This window comes from Podarcis liolepis (assembly GCF_965112155.1).
Source record: "Podarcis liolepis genome assembly, chromosome: 1".
Taxonomy (NCBI): Eukaryota; Metazoa; Chordata; class Lepidosauria; order Squamata; family Lacertidae; genus Podarcis; species Podarcis liolepis.
In genome coordinates, this window is record NC_139554.1 from 59,881,042 (window position 1) to 59,895,555 (window position 14,514).

At 41.5% G+C, this 14,514-nt stretch overlaps 2 protein-coding genes across 14 annotated transcripts in view; one reads left to right on the forward strand and one right to left on the reverse strand.

Annotated features, from left to right (window-relative positions):
- NAV2 (neuron navigator 2) overlaps nt 1–14,514 on the forward strand; it is a 537,366-nt gene that overhangs the window by 346,311 nt on the left and 176,541 nt on the right. For all 13 annotated transcript variants that reach the window (XM_083461998.1, XM_083461993.1, XM_083461983.1 and 10 more), the window contains one exon: nt 5,533–5,650. In XM_083461998.1, the coding sequence (XP_083318124.1) occupies nt 5,533–5,650 (118 nt within the window). The remainder of the gene's footprint in view (nt 1–5,532; nt 5,651–14,514) is intronic.
- Nucleotides 1–14,514, reverse strand: part of DBX1 (developing brain homeobox 1) — a 206,438-nt gene that overhangs the window by 2,255 nt on the left and 189,669 nt on the right. The gene's annotated exons all lie outside the window — the stretch shown is intronic.

Below are 14,514 nucleotides of genomic sequence, written 5' to 3' on the forward strand. Positions count from 1 at the left end.
TGCTCCTAGCCCAGGAGTAGACAACTTTCCCTCAAGTTGAACAAACAGACTCAAAAGACCAGAATTCCCACCTCTCCCCTTCCTGTTTTTCTTCACAGTAACCCTGTGAAGCAGGTTAGGCTGCAAGGTAGTGACTGGCCCAAGATCACTCAATGAACTTCATCATGCCTGTGTGAGAATTTGATATACCATCCAACACTGGCATACCACGTCCTAATCCAGCACTTTAAGGACTACATTATTCAACTAAGAGGCCAGCTGAGAGAACATTGACATTAAAATATGATTCAGCAGCAAGGTATTCAAAAGCAAAAGTACCAGTTGACAATACTTTAAAATAGGAGTCAAGTAACTGGAAGTTCCTAAGCCAAGTTCAGCCCCTTGAGGATTATTTAGCGCCAACTGAGAGTGAAAAGAGTTGAGACAAGCGTGGCATCTTGTAGCTTCAGAATTTGATGGCAACAGGGAGTGGGAGTTTAAGGCAGAGGCATCTTCTCTCACTCCCAATTTAAAATTACCCTTTAGGTAAATTAAGTTTTGACCAGGGCTGTGTTTTACACTTTATTTTGCACTTGGGATTGTGACAAGCAGGAAATGTGAATGTTCCTGTGAGGATCACCTCAGAGTTCTGATGCTAAGTTTAAGCATAGTGTGAATCTCAACAGTCCCTTGTGGTTTTAGATAGCACCATGAGAGGCACTGCATTTTAACACATGTTTTTCTTTTCTTTTGCGGGGCTTTTTTTCTGTGACTAACCTTGTCAGCCATCAAGGAGCAGAGCACACTCTTTAGTCAGTTCTAATTATGGTATTTGCTATCAAAAATACAGTGCTCAGCTGTTACTGTGGTATCTCCTTGAGTCATACTCATGAGTGTCTGATTCACACACATCTCTTCAAAGGAAAATGTTCAGAGGGACAGCAGAAGAAAATGCATTTCATTGTTAGCAACTGGCAATGAGAAGCAAAGTCAGGAACACAGGCATTTCATTACAGAAAGTAGTTGTGTGTGACAAATAAAAATTTCCAAGGGAGCTTCCAAATGCACATTTGTTCTGCACTTATGTATGTATAAACCATTCTTATTTGTTCTTGATTTATTTTTTAATTAAAAATATTTATAACGCAGCCCTCATCTGTATGAACAAAGACAAAAGAATAGCTTGCTGGATGAGACCAAAGTCCCATCTAGTTCAGCATCCTGTTCTCATGGTGGAAAACTAGATGTCTGTGACAAGTTTGCAAGCAGGACCTGAGAACTCTCCCCTCCTGTACTTTCCACCAGCAGCTATTCAGGTGCATAATAGCCTGAAAGTGGCGGCAAAGCATAGCCATCATGACTTGTAGCAATTCATAGCTTTATCCTCCATGAGTTTGTCTAATCCTCTTTTAAAGCTACCCACACTGCTGGCCATCATTACCTCTCATAGAAGCAGAATCCATAGTTTAACCATCTTGCATCTGCTCTGAGTCTTCCAGCATTTAGCTTCACTGAATGTCCACAAGTTCTAGAAAGATGAAGAAAAGCTTCTGTCTATCCTCTGCCTCCTTACCTGTATTATTTTATACATTTCTGTCATCCTGCCTCTTACTCACCTTTTCTCTAAAATGAAAAGTCCCAGTGACTAGGATCCCAGTGGAGGTTTACTCAAGTGAAACCATGGTTTGGTAGGTTTCTTTCCCCACCCCACCCCTTCTCTCGTCAAGTAAAGCATATTTCCTGAGCGGGCCTCTTGCTCATTTATCATGTCACTCTTTTAAGCTTTTAAGAAATTGAAGTTCAGCTCAGCGCTTGATTAATGAGTTTGTCAGCTTGATGAAACTAAGGGTAAATAAATGTGCTTAGTTTTTAACAAAATTTCCATGGGAACTTTTGTGCACATGATAGAAGAGTCTTTTGTCTACTGAATAAATCCAGTTCACCTGTCATAACCAGTTCATTGTTCTGGGCCCTCCAAAAGTTGTGGGTGTGTGACAGTCAAAGCATTTGACAAGGCCACATGTTTGACAGCCACCCTTACATATTTTCCCCAACTTGTGCCTTTAAGCTTCCGAATTTTAGAATATAGTTGTTTCCTTAGGTCTTACTCTTGTTTTCTTACAGGCAGTGTCCTGTTTATATTGACTTTATGAGGTCATCTGTCAGAACTTTGATTGCTCTGTCTTTAGTCTTTCAGCAGTGAACTGAAAAATGCTGGGTTATATTTGGAAAAACAATATTGACCTGGCACATCCCTAATTCAAACCCAGAGTATGAAAAGGGTGTGCGTGGAACTCTTTTTCACATACAGCTCTTTCATCATATATGTGTTAGAGGCAACTGTTGTGATTTAATAGTAGTTTTTTTAAATCCATGAATACATGTTTTTAGCATCATTTGAAAAAATCTACAGGGAACAGAAGGTCCATATTGGATGGCAGCAATCATGCACAATGAGAGGCACAGGGTTCAGTTCTGAACAGCCAGAATTGGAGCATAAGTAAACTATTGTCCTTCCTTGCCAATTATAGCTCCTCTCCCCAAGTACTTCTCCATCCCTGCCCTCCCACCCCCGCCAGTCTAAGCCACTTTCATTATCCGAGGAACAAGGGAAACATTGAAAGGTGCCTTTTGCTGAGCCAGACCACTAGTCTACAGAAGGTGCAGGGTACCTTTGGCTATCCATATGTTGTTGAATTACAACTCCCATCATTCCTGGTCATTGGCCATGCTTGTTGGGTGTGATGAGAGTTGTAGTTCAGCAACATCTAGCTCTCCAAGATTTCAGACAGGAGTCTACTCTAGCCTTACCTAGAAATTCCAAGGATTGAATCTGGAAAACATGGAACAGCAAACACAGATGCTCTATCAATAAGCTACAGCCCTGCCTGAAAGCTTGACTGGGATGGAGGAAAGCACTTGAGGTGGTAGACAGAAACTATGGGAAGAGTAAGCTAGAGATGGAAACTGCCACTCTCAAATCTTGCTTGTCCCTTGCTAGCAAGGCACTTGCTTTGCCTTCAGAAAGTCACAATTTTAATTTCTTGCATATCCAGTTAAAAGAATCTCTGGTAGAAGAACTGGAGAAAGTCTGGACTTGAGACTTTGGACTGCACTGCCAGTCATGAGTGGACAGTTCCAGGGTTGATAAACTCATGGTTTGATTCATTATAACACTTTTTCAGAACTCTGTGCAATGCTTCAGAGTTTTTGACTAGATTCAGTTACTTAATGTCTTGTTAAAAATTGATACATAGATTATTGTTGTTGTTATAAACATAATAAGCATAATATTCCCAGTTCTGTCACTGTGTCTATCTATTTGTTGATCTTTTCAGCCACTTGAACTTGTTAATTGCTATGCAGATTTTGACTGGTTTATCAATGGACAATGGGGAAATGCTGGGCATCACATGATGCTATCTTCTGCAATAACTGAGCTAGGGTTAGATTGATGAAATTCCTAGGGTCTTGCAAAACTGGAGGAAGCTGCAAACTCAAGCAATCTCTTGCCTGTATTCTGCAATGCTTCCATAATTAGCTTAATGCGTGCAAGAAGACCTTGCAATTCATGTAAAGTAAGGTGTTGCTTAAAATGAGCTGTGTCCTTGGTAATTTAGCATTCATAGAATTGTGCTGTAAAGCAAAAACACAGGCAACATCTCTTCCTTCCACTACAAATAATTCTATTAGATTCAAATATGCATATGGTTGAATAATTTTGTATTCAGCAAATGGATGATATTAATAACAATTCTCATTTTCAAATGTGTCAAGATGTAGCTTTATCCCTGTCCCTTTCTAGACTGTATCAGCTCATATCTAAACTATTTTCTTTTTGGCAAATATGCTGAGCATTCTGTGTCTATCTGAGTTTGTAACTAAATAACAAGGCTGTTCATTGTAATTCTATCAACTGCTTTATTAGCAGCAGTTTTTTTTTGGTATTGCGTTTAGTTAATCTTTCCAGTGCATTAAAGAACTAGGTTTCCAAGAGTGATGTAAAAGTGATATGACAAGAGGATGGTTTGCATGAAGGGGGCGGGGGCGGCTTTGATTAAAAATATGAAAATCATAGCAGTGACAAAATGAAATGACCTGCTAAACATCATTCATCCTGTCTGCCTAGATCTGATGAATTACTGTTATTTGGACAGTAATTCGATGTCATTATAAATGTTCCAAAGCACATTTTACCATTACATGCAGATAGTTGCCAGTGTATCCATGCAACACTGGATTTAGGGTGGTGCTGGTGGTCCGTTCCCCCCCCCCCCCAGGGTGCCAAGACAAGGGGGTGCAGAATGGAAGGCGAGAGGAAGGAGGGCATGAAAATAAGAAATATTGGGGAGCACCAAATTTTGCAACACTCAGGGTGCCATGTAACCACAGTCTGCCCCCTGCCACATGGTTCTTTCTGAGGCGCGAAGATGGCTGACCTTTTCTTTGAAGAATTGTGTTTAAACACAATATTCTTTCTTGACTAAAAGAGCTTGTTTCCTAAGAATGTTTTTGCAACATGCAATACAACTCTGCAACGATCAGAGATCTCTTCTCTGGTCTATATGTGCTTTTGCATTCTTAAAAATAATGCAAGCAAATGTCTTATATTTTATGTGCAGGATAGAATTACCATACAAAGGTTATTCAGGTTATGTCACCAATTAGCGCAGTACTGTCAGCCATTTGAAAAAAGGCTATATCTTTAATACATAGGATATTTTTTTAAAAAATGGAATATAACTTGGATATGAATGTTACCAAAGTAGGAACTTTTCCAATTTCTTTCTGAAGTCCTTACACAGAAAGATCGCAAAGTATATTCAGGACTAATATATAAATCCTTTAGAAACAATATTAGATGTTACCAGTGAGGATATTCATAGATATATGAGGATATTTTAGTATGAATAGGATATATGCTTCACAAATCTAATTTGGGATACCAGCTTTGGAACTGTGAGCTGGTAATGTGTAAGGAGAATGTTTCACATGTAAAGTGAATAGCAATATCATTTAGGTTTCTTGCTATCTGCATCCAAAAAGACTTTAGCAATTTAAATAAATCTAACTAATTTAAAAATACTGTGGATCATTTACAGAATTTTTTTAAATGTAAAAATGTCTAACGTTTGCTGCAAAAAAAATGCTTCAGCTTTTTCAGTACTAGGACATTGAATTCTTTAGCATAAATAGAGAAATTCAGCCCAGTCTCTCTTGCAGACTGTTTAGTTCCATGTCTGATAACCCATTCAGGCTTTAGCATGTTTAGAAGCTTTCTTTAGTTTCCTCCAGCTCTGATGTCAAATTTCTCTATACAAGAAAGACCTGCTATAATAAGCTGAATACTTGATTAGCACAATGCCTTGAATTTTAATGTTGCTAACTTTGTTTCAATCAGCTCAGGGAAAAAGAAGAGAAACGTTATAGTCCAGGGATTGCAAACCTTGGTGGTTGGCTTTAGCTAGTTTGCTTGATAAAATTATGGTTTAAAAAGCCAATTAGACAATGTGATTAATACGTATCTTTTAATCCCCTCTCTGCTTTTTACAGATTTATACAGACTGGGCCAATCACTATCTAGCAAAATCTGGTCATAAACGTTTGATAAAAGATCTGCAACAAGATGTGACTGACGGAGTTTTACTGGCTGAAATCATCCAGGTAGTAGGTAAGTAAGTTTGCCTTTTGTTATATCACAGACACAATTGTCTCATCAGGAGCATTTTTTCTGTGAAAAAGCAAATATGTTTAATGAAATATTTTTGTGCTGCTTTGCAGGGCCAAAACAGCCCTTTAAAGGCAGTGCACACATATATTCATAGCACAATAGCTTAGAAAGTCAGATATAATGTTCATAATAATAATAATTATCTGGGGGGAAATCTTTCTAAAATCATATAGATAGTGCTATGGGAATGCATGCTGTAATTATTAGTTGGATTTTTTAAAAAGTCATTGGAATGGTTTGTGGTAATTATTTGTTGCTGAAATAATCTGTCAAAGCAGTATATCATGCACACAACTAAAGCCAAAAAGAAGCTGATGACACACTTTATAATAGTCACATTGGATTTTTAAATAACTGCTACTGAGCATTCCATTTTTTATTATTTCCTCTTTTCTTTTTGATTAATATTGAAATAATTGATGAGTTAGCTAGCTGTCTGCTATAGTTTTGGCTTCAGAAGTGGGTATTGGATGGTAGTGTTTATGCACAGAGTTCTTAACATTTCTATTCTGGATTGTGAAATTGCTTTGAGATGCTTCATAAGAAGCAATTCATGAATTAAATTATTATTATATTATTTCAGTTTTACAAAAAATAAACTTAAATCTGAGAGGTTATATGAATCAAAACAGAGATCTAACTGCAAGAACTAGCAGATCCTTGAAAATACTGTAAGTTTCTAATGTTACAATCCTATACAGTTGCCTGGGGATGTCCCGTTGAATTCAGTGGCACAACTGAGCAGACATGCATAGGATCGCACTCTTAAGTTCTGGTACACAAATTCAAGTTCATCACTTGGTAATTACACCTTCAATCACAGAATCAATATAAGATAGAAATTTCATATCACTTCAAATACAAAGTTTTTTCCTCATAGAGTCAGGGCCAAAGTAGCTGTTATACTTGATGCTATGTTTCTTCTTTTTCTTAAATTAATTGCAGCAGTGGTGATTGTTTGTTTGGTTTTGAGATTGCAGCATGCAGGGAGTGGATGTTTATCCTTTGTCTCCCTTGCTGTCCCCCCCAAAAGAAATCCCCTCTGTCCAGCTATGAGTTTTAGTAAAAGATGAAGAAGTAGTTCTTATTAACAGTGATGGGAACTAATGGATCACCACAGTGCTCTCTATGTTGGGCTTCCCTTGCATTTGACCCAAAAACTGGTGTTAGTGCAGAATGCTGCAGCACAGCTGTTGACAGGAGTAAGACCTTGTCAGCATATAGTTCCTGCACTCAGAAATCTGCACTATTTTGATTGGCCACTAGGTCAAGTTCAAGGTGCTAATACTAGTATTTAAACTCCTTAACAGTTTGGGACTAGTTTACCTGCAAGATATTTTCAGACTCAACCACTCTGATCTGCAGATCTGGAATGTTACAGGTACCACATAATACTCATTCTGTATTTGTAAGAAACCAGCCTTTTAGCATGGCAGCACCAAAACTTTGGAACTCCCTGCCTGTTGACTCCAGGAAGACACACCAGCTCTTTTGATGTATCATAGTATTTTAATATTCTTTTGGAAGCCGCCCAGAGTGGCAGGGGAAACCCAGCCAGATGGGCGGGGTATAAATAATATATTATTATTATTATTATTATTATTATTATTATTATTATTATTATTATTATTATTTTCAGTGCCTGCCAACAACATTTTTAATTAAGCAAGTCTATGCAGACTTGGGACATGGGTGGCGCTGTGGTGTAAACCACTGAGCCTTGGGCTTGCCGATCAGAAGGTCGGTGGTTTGAATCCCCATGATGGGGTGAGCTCCTGTTGTTCATTCCCAGCTCCTGCCAACCTAGCAGTCTGAAAGCACGGCAAGTAGATAAATAGGTACTGCTTCGGTGGGAAGGTAAACAGCGTTTCCATGCGCTGCTCTGGTTTTGCCAGAAGCGGCTTAGTCATGTTGGCCACATGACCCGGAAAAAGTGTCTGCGGACAAATGCCAGCTCCCTCGGCCAGTAAAGCGAGATGAGCGCTGCAACCCCAGAGTCGTTCGCAACTGGACTTAACTGTCTGTACTTTTACCTTTTTTATGCAGACATTCAGACTGTTGACATGTTTTAATCAGTTTTAATCAGTTTAATCAGGCTCATTATTGATTGTCAATATTTTCGAAGCTTTAAAATTGTTACTTTTAACAGTTTTTCTTGATAATTTTGTTGTTTTATTCTTTCTGCAAACCACTTTGAGGTTTTGTTTTTAGACAATCAAGTGGTATATAATTTTAATGAAATAAAAAAACTTTTTACTATAACCCATAGCTGTCCAGAGTAGATTTTCTTGGGGAACTTGGGGGGGGGGAGATAAACCTCCTCTCTGTGGATGCTGTGATCTTGATAACAATCAGGGATTCTCTACAGCTGTAATTAATTTAAGAAAAGCAAGACACATAACTGCTTGCTATGCACTCAGCATACTGTGTTGTTTTTGAGCCCCAGTTTGTACATGCAGCTTCCAGTCTGCCTATATGAGGAGCACAGTGAGCAACTCTAGAGAAATCAAATGATGTACTTGGTTGCATAAACCAGCCCCCACTTGTTTGTTAAATAGCATGGGCCTCGTCAACCTTGAAGATTATTGCAACTGAATAAGCTGGGTATATTTATTTTCTCAGTACTATAGTGATAAAAGCTCCATATGTTGCTGGCATCATCAGCTCAGGTTGAGATCTGCAGAAACTCGGGATGTACTGCAGCTCACAGCACTGGAGGGTTTCCTGCTCTTCTTCCACTTTTGCCAGTTTGTCAAGTTAATTATTTCCTTTAGTGATCCATCCATATGGTCTTGTTGCCCACATGGATGAAATAGCAGTGAGCTGAACACTCAAGAAGTCCATTAGCACAAATTAGAATGAACAAGAGAAGAACTTTGACATTTGACATTTTCTGCCAAAAGCACTAAAAGAGACATAGTGGGTCTTCACTAGCGAGAGGCTTCAGGGGTGGTCCATCTTTGACCTCATTCACTTCTTTTCTCTCACATTGCCTGGACATGGGTGACATATATGCAATTTCATCAACATCCATTGTGCTTTAGCTAGTCTGTTCCTTTCACCAACAACTTTTTAATCTATTAATATCTGATTAATTTACACATTCCTAACCCAATTTTAAAAGTTAACCCCAAAATTTAAGCACACACAAAAATACAGATACACATGGTCAAAAGAAGACTTTAAAATGAGAATCTCAGCAGCATTTTCTGGTTTTTAACTTCCTCCTAAATGATCTAGAGTTAGGGGTGATCAATGAAGCCGCCAGAACCCCAAAAATGGGGTTCTGAGGAACAACAAATGCTCTTGTCATACTAAATGAATGAGCATTAAAATGGCAGGTGTAATTCAATGCAGGCAAGAGTAAAGTGATGCATATTGGAGAGGGGGAATCCTAATTTCACAAATAGGTTATTGGAGTCTAAACTGATGGTGACTGACCAAGAATGAGACGTTGGGCTCATAGTGCATAGCTGGATGAAGATGACAACCTAGCTGTGGCAGCTGTGAAAAAGGTGAATGCCAGGTTAGTGATAATTAGGAAAGGAACTGAAAATAAAACTGCTAAGGTCAGCAGTTCGAATCCGTGCAGCAGGGTAAGCTCCTCTTCCTTTGTCCCAGCTCCCGCCAACCTAGCAGTCTGAAGGCAAAGCAGCACAGGAGATAAATAGGGACTGCTGCGGTGGGAAGGGAAATGGAATTTCTGAGCACTCTGGCACTCATCACAGTGTTCCGTGCACTGGCCACGTGACCCGGGAAAACTGTCTGCTCCCTCAGCCTGAAAGTGAACCTAATAAGGGACCACTAGGGGCGCATCAGAAGATGGCTGACAATAACATCTCTCCGACCCACACGAGGTAATTTGGAGGCTGTGATGGGAGTAAATAGCCTCCCTACCCCCCCCCCAGGATTGTGGTGGGGGACTGCCCTTGCCTGCTGTGCCCTATACCACCCCCGAATTTGTGGGGATGGGGGCACTAGGCACAATGCCCTCCTGTGGGATTTCGGCACTCCTGGACGCCGTCTCTGATCCACGCCACTAGCTGCAAGAACTTCAAAAGAAATAATTTGGATGAAGCTAATGCACATATTTCAAGGAAGAAGGGGGAGTAAAGACTGCTAACAGAAGAGATCTCTGATAAAACAAGACGAGTCAGAGGAATAAGTATAGATCATGAGAAGATACGCCAAGACTCGGTATGGCAAAGGGACTGATGGGGGAGGGGGAAAAACTTTCCTTTCTTTCCTTTATGTGATTAAACAAGAATCCCTCCCACCCACAAGTCAGAAATGTCATTTTAAGGACTTAAGCTGTGGATTTAAGGCTGTGTGTGGATAAACTTTTGAACCAGAGCATGTTTTAACAAGAGCGTGGAATGTATAAGGGCTTTGGAATGACGCAGTTAAAAATACCGTCGCCATATTGGGAAGTTCTGTCGGAGGACTTAAGTCTGAGAGGAGAAATAGAGCAGTGTTTCCCAACCTTTTTTGGGGAAAGGCACACTTGTTTCATGAAAAAAATCTCGAGGCACACCACCATGCCAGATGGGGAAAGGTCACTTTTTACTTATGAAAAAAAAAAAAATAGTAACAGCATAGAAGGTAATGGTTAGGCTAGCATCCCTCTTCCAAATATGCTAAGTTTTTATTTGCAGGGACTGTTCTACATGGGAAAGCATTCAGTTGCTCCGAAGTTTGGGGGGCCGCGGGGGTGGGCGCGCGTCTCAGGAGGCGGAGGCCAGCCCGGGCTGGGAGCCGCGCCGCGGCCCAGGGGCGGTAGGCGGACCGCGGCTCCTAGGATGTGGAAAGGGGACGGCGGCGCAGGGGGAGGAGACCCGCACGGCTAGGGCAGCGCGCAGGGGGAGGGGAGCGGGCCGGAGGCGGGCGAGGGGGGCCGCGATCCCGCGTGCCGCGAACATGGCCTCCTTCCCCACGGGCCCCGCCAAGCCCCCCGGCCGTGGAGGGCGGCGCGCCCCCGCCGCCGGAGGAGAGCAGAGGCAGGAGGAGGAGGACGAAGGCGCTGCCGAGGAGGCGCGCCAACTTCTGCCAACTTCGGCGCCCGCCCCGTCGCCGCAGGCTCGTCCCGGCCGAGAGCCAGAGGATGGCGGCGGAGCAGGAGGAGGAGGATCGGGTTTGGCGACGGCTGCTGCGTCCTCTCCAAGCGCGGGGCTGGCCTCCGCCGCGCCCGATCCTCCGCGCTCGCCGCGCTTCTCGGCGGAGCAGGTCTCGTGCGTGTGCGAGGCGCTGCTGCAGGCGGGCGACCCCGGCCGGCTGGGCCGCTTCCTGGGCTCGCTGCCGCCCGACGCCGAGGCGCCGTGCCTGGAGGCGCAGGCGGGCGAGAGCCTGGCCAAGGCGCGCGCGCTGCTGGCCTTCCAGCGCGGCGACTTCGCCGAGCTGTACCGCCTGGTGCAGAGCCGGCGATGGGATGTGGGAGGGAGCTCGCTCGCCGCCCCGCGTGTGCCTATGTGGGGTACGTTACAGCCGCCCGACTCGCCTGCCTCCCTCCCACGGCACACCAGGCAACGTCTCGCGGCACACTAGTGTGCCGCGGAACACCGGTTGGGAAACACTGAAATAGAGAAATAGAGAAATAGAGCTGTTTTTATATTGTGGATGAAACTCCTCAGTGGGACTTAAGAATGACAGTTCTGTAATTAGTGATGGAAAGAGCGCTGTTATCTATGAAGGCGATGATATATGGAAACCATCTCGATTTGAGGACTGGAAGAACGGAAAAATTCACACAGGATTATTATTGGTGTTTATCTGCTTAAGGAGACTATCAGAAGAGATCATAAAGTAAAAAGAGAAAATATATGAACAAGATGTGATGTGGAAACAGCAAGATAAGTCTGGATAGAATTATGAACTTTGTTTGGACTGATTTGGACATTAACGCAGTAGCAAGAAGATGATCAGAATCCCCCTTCGGATCTTGAAATATGGTTTCCCTCAACAAAATTTAAAATTCGGCTTTGTAATTCAGAATTTATGTGATGTGATTTGATTTGATGTGATTGGCCGGTTAATAAAAATTATTTTAAAAAAAGAAGAAAGTGAACCTAATAATCGAATTTGACTGGACTTAACCGTCCAGGGGTCCTTTACCTTTACCTGCTGTTATACAAATCTATGGTGTGACTAAACTTTGAACACGGTGTACAATTCTTGTTTCCTAACTTCAACAAGAATATTGCACTGCCTGCAGAGGACTCTGTTTCAACTAATGCATCAGTTCCCGAACTCAACTAGCAGGGCCTACCAGGAGCTGCCCAGGGTCCTGATTTGCTTTGCCTTCCACCAAAACAGACCTGGGATGGAAGAGGCTCTGGTATTCATTACCATGTATCCCCAAGGGCCCCAGTCCCAGCAGAACAGGAGAGAATGTGGAAGGAATTTACCACTTACTGTTAAATGAACATAAAGCAAAAGCACAGCCTCGCATGGGTTTTCATTCATCATAATTCCATAACCCCTGCACCTATCTTTCTGAAATTTTGGAATTTACTAACCTAGTGTTACCTGTGCTATGTATGCCATTTTCATAAAAAGTGCCCCCAGAATCACATATGGGTTAGGTATGAAAATCCACTTCCCCAAGACTTTTGCATAAAAACCCTTTTGCCTGAAATTTAGCAAGCTTCATCCCTTCAGAAGGGGTGGCTATGTCTGCAAATTCCATCCAATTCTTCCTATAACTTTTCTGTTATAAGTTTCACTTTAAAAACAAACCCTCAAACTGTAAATTTCGACACCAAAAAACCTCCTACACATATTTATATGCAATTTGGCAGCCTCTATAACTCAGAAACTGTTCCTGTTCCTGAAAAGTTCACCTAGTTCTGAAAAGAAAGTAAAAAGGTTTCCCGTGTGTATTTCTTCATGTTATTCAATGCATATACATCTGAAACCTTTGATTTTCTAAAGCGAGGCTTCAGACCCAAGGCAAAGCAAAGTGGTACTCAAAGCTGTCTGAGGTGTTTGTGAACTGACCCATTTTCCAAAACAGAATGCAAACCAAATCTTGCCTTCCGTGCAGACCAATAGTTTTTACCCATGAAAAATACAATAAAGACAGGAAAGAAAGTTGTATATTTTCAAGAGTAGGAACAATTGACTTGATTCTCTTTTTCCATTTCCTCTTCCCATTGCTTTAATACCTTTGGGTTCAGTTGTTTAAGAACACTGAATTGTTTAATACATAAGATTCCACCACCACCCATTTCCATTAAAAAGAAAACTCATCTTTAAGCACACCTGCTCCTATTTTAATCTCTCAATTTGACACTAAAAAATTGTAGTCCTTTGTATCCCATATACAGTACTAGCTGTAGTCAAAGTGAATATCATTGTCACATCTGAGGTGATAATAAGCACCTATAGTGATTGTGATCACAGTTTCAGTATAGCTAATGAAATGGAAGCTACAACATCACAACTCATCCAGAAAGATAACCCCAGAGCTCTAGATATTTTGGTCTGGATTGGAGAGATAGCAGGAGAGAGAGCTGGAGAGCAGGGTGAAATAGGCATTTAGAGGCTGCTCCCCTCTTTATGCAATTTCACTTATGCATGTCGGGGCCCAGAACATAACCCCCACCTGTATATATGAACATGACCTAAAATACCATGGGTTACTTAGTGGTGGTGGTGTGTGTTTGTGTGTGTTGCCTTTTTTCTTGCTACAAACGTGGTTTGTCTGGAATTTTCTTGCTACAGACAAACATGGTTTGTCTGGAATTTGTTCAAGAGTCCTGGCGAAGGTACTTCGCAATACTTAATCCATTGTTTTAAGGCAATCTGAAGAGGGAAAATATACTTGTTTGCTGCCAGTTTTGTGATGAATGGAAAGAAGAGTGAACAGCTTACTTCTTGTTCAAGTTTCTTGGGGAGGAGTGGGTGTTACCCTGTCTCTAGTATTGTTATTCTTTTAAAAAAGACAATCAGAACTGTTTTGTTTTTCTTGGACAATTCTACGATGACTAGAGACGTGCAAGGATTAAACTGGCAGGGGCAGCACGAACATAAACTTTCAGTATGTCTTCATATTTTCCAAGATTTTGAGAAGACTGCTATTGACACACTACTGTATGCTCCATGTTCACCAACATCCTTAGTACTATTGCACTTCATATCAGTCAAAATTACCACTTAGAACCTTTCCACACATGACCCTAAAGTCATATTTTAGCTCTTCTGTAAATGAATGTTGTTAATAGGCAATGGAAAGACTCAGTCCACAATAAAACCTGGATTGGAACATCTCCAGATTCTGATATACTAGAGCTTGTGGAAAACTTGAAGTGGATTTTTAATCAGTACAGAAAAGATCCACTTTCATACAGACTGCATATTGGGGGGGGGGGGAGAATAAGAAAAACCTATAAAGCAAATTTACTTTTAATGTGAATGAAATGTATAATGCAGCTCTTTATGAATGAGGGCACTTTATAAAGAAGCAAAATGACCCCCAGAAGAATATAAGAACTGTGTAGATGGATCAGAACAGCATGACAAATCTCTTGCTCAAGCTATATCTCCCAAGTCAACAGGCAGTTTATGCAAGCGTGTGCGCGCGTACGTGTGCACGCACACACACACACACACACAGTTCCAGGACTTGCCAGAGTCATAATAATTTTGGAAGAAATTCACTGGAATGAGCATTTTTTTAAAAGACCCTAACACACCCTATTAGTGTGATTATCATTTTGAATTGTGAACACCCAAAAGACAGCTTTCAGCTGCTACCACATCTCAAAGCCATCAGCATGCGTTATCATCAGGCTTTGCTGAGACCAGCA